General features: G+C 49.3%; 1 protein-coding gene and 1 pseudogene across 1 annotated transcript; both read right to left on the bottom strand.

The window, feature by feature from the left end:
* Nucleotides 1-582: 582 nt before the first annotated feature.
* On the bottom strand, nucleotides 583-3,954 carry LOC125525023 (annotated as a pseudogene).
* Nucleotides 3,955-4,468: 514 nt separating this feature from the next.
* Nucleotides 4,469-5,581, bottom strand: LOC125525024. The gene has a single exon (XM_048690050.1). It carries the CDS (start codon nucleotides 5,383-5,385, stop codon nucleotides 4,639-4,641), a length of 747 nt encoding a protein of 248 aa, XP_048546007.1. The 5' UTR covers nucleotides 5,386-5,581; the 3' UTR covers nucleotides 4,469-4,638.
* Nucleotides 5,582-6,324: the final 743 nt, after the last annotated feature.

Here is a 6,324-nt window from a genome sequence, read left to right as displayed (position 1 = left end):
CCCGTTCCCCTCTCGCGTCCGCGCCGGCCGACGGGGACGCCGCCGCTCGGGTACGGCGTGCGTGCTCCGTTTACGCGTCGAGCCCTCGCCGGGCGGCCGCCTCGGTACCGTGCGGAGCGGAGCTAAGCGACGGTTTCCCCCACGAGCACGAGGCCGCGCCCAAGCGCGCGTGACCGAGGGGCTGCCGCGGCTCCGGCGGCCGACACCGGCAGCGCGTGCGAATGGCTCTGTGGTGAAAATGCAGAACGATGCGCGTGGGAATCGTAAGTTCTCGAGCTCAAGCTTCTGAGTCCGAGCAGTCTATCCTCATTTGTTACATTAGGCTCCTGCTGTAGCCAAATCCCCCACTGTAATGTTCTTGGTCGACTCATTTCTGTGGAAAAACGTTGGGGGCTCGCTAACTAGAGGATTTAAACATTTACCTTCTTTAGAATATTTGATTGCTGACATGTATGGAGGTATATGCTGGTAATACTAGCTTACAATCTTAATATCTTATACACATCTAGTTCGAGAAACTACATTACACCCTAAATCGAGGCCTACGACATATAATATCTTGCTCTGTTTGCATAGCAGAGGAGAACTGGGAAGGACGCGCATAAAGTCCTGGCAAACAATGAAGACTTCAGCCATGTCTTAGTACAGGAGGGAAGAAAAGCACAATGTTCATAAGAACCAGATTTTCAGCACCGCGTCTGTTAAGAACTTAAGATCTCCATCACCGCCTTCTTCGAAGGGGAACCACATTTTCAGTGTGATCATCATATGCTAACCTTGCAATAAGGAAGCATGCAAGCAAAATGAGAGCAATGAGTCCCCCCGCGGTGATTCCGATAACTAACGCACGACGCAAGTTGTTCCGTCGCTTCCCAGAGGCTGAAGATGGTCTTGAGTTGCAGTCATTGTCGATCATAGGTCTGCATAGCTTTGGATTCCCACTGTAGCTGGAATTTGAAAAAGAATCAAACTGTCCTCCACTTGGAACTTCCCCTTCTAGCTTGTTGTTAGAAACATCAAATCTGGAAAGGAAGTGCAGATCACTCAGTGCAGATGGTATTTCACCTGTGAGCTGGTTGTTGGACAGATCAAGAATTTGCAGGTTTGTGAGGTTGCAGATTTCTTGTGGTATTTCACCAGTTAAGCTATTGGAGCTTAAATTGAGGCCGTCGAGCAATTTTAGCTGACCAATCTCAGGGGGAATTATTCCAGTGAAATTATTGTTTTCTAGACACAATATTCTAGGAAAAGCACTGACCATCCGGTATTGACGTGATGGTGTCCAAAATACAGGCAACTCAAGGAACTTTGGGTCCAACTTCGCAACATTTTCCTCTAATAGCAGCATCGGCAACTTTGTCAATGCAATTTCTATATTTCCTGTAAGGTTGTTGCTTGATATGTCTAGGTAGAATAGGAAGCCCAGTTCATCAATCCAGGATGGTATTGGTCCACTGAGTTGGTTTACTGATAAATCTATCATCTTCAATTTTGCAAGCTTTGATATCCAAAGAGGAATTTTCCCAACCAATGAGCAATCATCTATGGTCAGTACCTGAAGATTCTCAAAAACATCAATTGTTTCATCCTGTGGTATGGTTTCACCCTTGAAGTTGGTTCCGATAAGCAGGGAGGTGAGGTTCTTGCAGCTCTTGAGCATCTGAAGTGCGTTTGTGATATTTTTAAAAGAGTTGTTGGTAATTGAAAAGAAGGAGAGAGACCTGAGATTGCCTATTCTTGGTGAGAAGTGGCCATGAAAGTTGTTGTAAGCCAGCCGCAGCGCAACTAGATTGCTGCATGAGTAGATACTTTCAGGAATTGGACCGGTGAAGAGGTTCATCGAAAAATCAGCTATCCTCAGATCCAGCATGGTGAAATTGACTGTGCTAAGATCCCCGATAAAGCTGTTGTTCCTGATGGTAATGTATCTGAGATTTGAGCAGTTACCTAGTGTCGATGGCAGCTCACCAGACATATTGTTGTTGTCCAAGTAGAGTTCCTCCAATCTTCTTAGCTGGCTGACAGAGTCTGGCATCTTGCCACTGAGACCAGTCAATCCAAGATCTAGGACAGTCAGACGGCTTAATTTGACTATGCTGGAACCATCAAGAACACCTTGCAAACCATTGTTGGCCAAAGAGAGGTGCTCCAGTGAGGTAGCATTGAATAGTCCATCAGGGAGAGGCCCGGTAAGGTTGTTGTGGCCAACCTTTAGCACTCTCAGCATGGAGCAGCTGCCAAACCCTGGAGAAATATTGCCACTGAATTTGTTATGTGAGAGGTCAAGCATGGCAAATGATGGGCCATTGATGCAGATAGAAGACGATATGGGTCCTTCAAAGCTGTTGTGGCTTGCACTAAGAGCAACCAGACTCTTCGTCGCCTTCCATGTTTTGGACGGAAACGGTCCTGTGAAGGAGTTGCTTGAGATATTCAACACCTTGATAGGAAAACCATGACTTGAGGATTGAATCTCTTGCAGATGACCACCGAGGCGGTTGAAGCTGACATCGAGGACGACGATGCTTCTGGAGAAGAACAATTCCACTGGTAGGCTGCCTTCAAGAGAATTGTGGGATAGGTTGAGGTGCAAGAGCCCCGTAAGGTTGGCAAGGGATGGTGAGATGACCCCTCTGAGGCCTTTGGAAGCCAACAAGACATCTGTGACTATGCCATCACTGCTGCAGACGATGCCTTCCCAGTTGCAGCAGTCGGTGCCATTCACCCATGACACGTTGAGTCCACCGTTGCTGCCCGGCACGAGCCCGCCTAGGAAGTCAGAGAGTGTGGTGGCCTCATGCTCCGTGCAGGAACTTGTGGGAGAAGCAAAACAGAGCAGCAGCAGCACAACAGCGAGGCCATGAAAAGGCATGACTGCTTTGTCGCTGCTGCTTGATGCACAGCGGAGCCGCTGGAGCATTGCCTTTTCAATGATCTTGCCTGAAAACCTTATGGCCACAGCATAGTGTTCCTGCAACTGAATCCATGAGCCATATAAGAAATGGATGGTAGTTTAGATCAAGAACGGGTTGCGGCCTTACCCAAACTCGCCGAGGAACATGTGCAGCCAAGGGTAGCTATAATTTCCTCTCCTTCTTTAGCAAATCTTTACTCAGTTTAGCTCAAGAATGAAAAGAGAAGCAGCGTATACCAACGTTTATTCTACGGCTAACGGCAGGTCCCTTGTGGTTGTGGTAGTATACTGCTTCCAGGTCTTCCTAATCCCTAGTCGTATGTGTAGTAGTAAATCACAAGTAATGTAGAAAAACAAACAACTCTGACAAGCAATGTAGAAAAACAAACAACTCTGACCATTTCGTTATGCGTGTCGGTAACGACGGACCGTGAGGTGTCGGGGAGCAGGTAAATTCGTTGGAGAGTGCCTCCAAGTCATAGAACGGGGCTAGTTTAGGGAACCTTGATTCATTGCTTACTCATGTTGAGACGACTCGCCAGTTACAAGCCCAGAAATGCGGTCTGGACAAAAGCGTGGTGCGCTAGACGATCTCAAGGCTCTGGTGGTACATTAGAGCACATCACACTTTGCATTGTAAGTGCCATTTCGGGAAGAAAACAACAACAGCAGCAACACTTGTATGTTTAACTCGCTCCCCTGTGCTGCTACTGCTGCTCTCTTGCTCTACTCCGCACCACCGGGTTGCGCCACGCTGCTGCTCTCTTGCTCTTCTCTGCTCTGCTCCACCAGGTTGCGCCACGATCAATGCTCGGCTGGGTTGGTTGATGCTGCTCAGGTTCTCTGCCGAGCTCGCCTCTCGTTGGCTTTGTTAGTGTTGCTATTGCTCTCGATTTGCTCAGAATTACATAGGCAGAGGAGAATCTGCAACACACCTGTGAATGCTGTCGACGTTTTCCTGCAATTCAGTTGATTTTGAATGAAGTTGTATAGTACTGTGAATTCAGTTGATGCATCAGGCATTGTAGCCCCCTTGTAATCTAGTGGATCTATGCCAATAAATATGTGAATTCAGTGGAGTAAACACCAGTGTTGTAAGTGTTTCTTTTCTCTGCAATGTGGCATGAAATTGGCCTGATATTGGCGCCCATTGTATCGAACGAAATTTGCAGCAGTTGCAAAATTCAGAGAGCAAGTTGCACATGAGCTTTTTGGTGCCCTCCTGATACAACAAATAAATTCGATGTAAACTTTTTCTAGAGGGAGCGCACATATCTTCTTTTTCTCCTGAACAACAACAGTCACTTGGAACAGTTCGATCACAGAAGCAATCTTGTTGGTGTAGCAGGAACTGGTAGGAGAGGCAAAGAAGAGCGGGAGGATACCACTACAGAAGAAGCTCTGTGAGAAAGGGTTTGGCTAATTCCATTGCATGCTAAATTCTTCAGACATGCTCCAACTGTGTTATTATACTACTCCCTCTGTAAAACAACCCAGCATGGCCAGCAGTTGTTTCACCTTTAAGGCTAACACATCTTTCCCAACACGACGAGTAATTTCTTCCCAAGTTCTTTGAACATGTCAGTAGATTTGTAACACCGAAACTCACTTTTAATTCATCAACTTCCTTCGATCATGTACATAACAGACAAGCAAGCAACTGCATTACAGTAATGCTAGTTACAACTGCAGTACTGAATGTTCCAACTGTTTGAGCTAGAGCCCTAAGCCATGTGAAGCTGCGTCCTGATCGACAAGGTTTTCTTGACCATGGAGCTGGTGCACCTCCTGATTGGCTGCATCATCTTGGGCGCCTGCACCAATTGTGTCCTGCGCAGCCGTTTGGCGTCCTCTGCTTCTTGGTAACCTTGGCGGAATTTGCGTTTCGCGGCTTCCATCTTCTCCTCGGAGCAGAGGCCAGCGGCTGAACCGGACGCATCCTTCCTGATTGCCACCGTCTTCATGACCGACGCCTTCGTCTTGGCTATGTCAGAATCGGCGGAGACATGTTGCTGCTGCTGACCGGCGGTGATCTCCTTTGTCTGCGGCATGTTGATGTTGTCAAGCTTGTGCAGCGCGTCTCTGACCTTGGCGAGCTCGTCCTGCATCGACGCCCTCCACCCGCTCACGAGGCCGCTGGCCAGGACGCGGACGCGCTCCGACTCGTGCCTGCGCAGCGCGCAGACGGACTTGCCGAGGTCCGTGGAAGCCAACAGGTTGGGCATCACCGGAATCAGTCGCAGCGTCTCAAGGGACTCCGCCATGTGGTCGTCGAGAATCCTGCAGAGGCGCTCCGCCTGGTCGTCGTCCGCGGCGTCGCAGAGCTGCTCCACGATGTCGACCCTGGCGCGCCGGAGCTCGCCGCGTGAGTGGTCAGGGTCGGAGGGCTTGATGGCGGCGTCCACAGAGTCGAAGGCGCGGAAGAAACGCTTCCACCGGCGGAGCGGGCTGCTCTGCGTGGGCGCGGCCATGGCGTGGCGGCGAACGCGATCTCTGTCCTCTGTGTGACCTTGACCTAGCGGTGGCGCTCTTGTCTCGCGGGTGTAGGCAGAAGGTTGGGCGATCAAGGAAAGCGATGAATTCTCTTGTGGATGTAGTACGCTTATATAAGTTCTGATGATGTGCAAGGCGAGCTCCACTCCAATTCGGATCAAGGAAACGCGTCAGGAATCCGAGTTCAGCATGGACACATCGGCAGACGCGTGAATCCGTCCGGCAATGGCCAGGATGTGTTACGTGATTTTTTTTCAAAACTATGATATATTTTATAGCATTTTCGGAAACTATAGCATGATTTTCATAAAAATCAAAAGTAGTAACCCGTCGGCCATCTCTTGGCCGAAATAGGACTTTTCGGCCACAGTTAGGCCGAAGTAGAGTTTTCGGCCCTCTCTTGACCGAAGTGGTGGGGGCCTGGCCGAAAAGGCACTTTTCGGTCAAGTGTAGGCCGAAATAGACTTTTTGGTCAAGCCTAGGCCGAAAAGTACTTTTTGGTCTCGTGTAGGCCGAAATTGCATGGCTCATACATTAGGCTGAAATGTATTTTCTCGCCATCCGTTTTCCGCCAACCCCTTCCCGCCATATGTTCCCGCCACCCGTTTCCCGCCAACCCCTTCCCGCCATATGTTCCCGCCACCCGTTTCCCGCCAACCCCTTCCCGCCAACCCTTTCCCACCATACCGCAGTTATTCTTTCCCGCCATTTTCTTCTCTGTATCTATAAACCCCCCTTCCGGTGGAGGTGGATAAGCATTCCAGTGTAGTGTAGTCGAGATGTCCCATTATCCATTTGATCGTAGTTTTCACCCTGAGATGAGCAGCACTCTGCTGAGTCTAGCTACCGATTTCAGGATGGACAATAGGATAGTTCCATGGGACGAACTCACCGGTAGTGACACCATAATGAATGAG

This window comes from Triticum urartu, chromosome 7 (genome assembly GCF_003073215.2).
Source record: "Triticum urartu cultivar G1812 chromosome 7, Tu2.1, whole genome shotgun sequence".
Lineage (NCBI taxonomy): Eukaryota > Viridiplantae > Streptophyta > Magnoliopsida > Poales > Poaceae > Triticum > Triticum urartu.
Note: the sequence above shows the minus strand (reverse complement) of the source record. Positions and strands in the feature narration are given on the sequence as shown.

Bases quoted from the DNA above. Each gene is read 5' to 3' on its own strand.
- LOC125525024 (XM_048690050.1), bottom strand. From the start codon at position 5,385: ATGGCCGCGCCCACGCAGAGCAGCCCGCTCCGCCGGTGGAAGCGTTTC.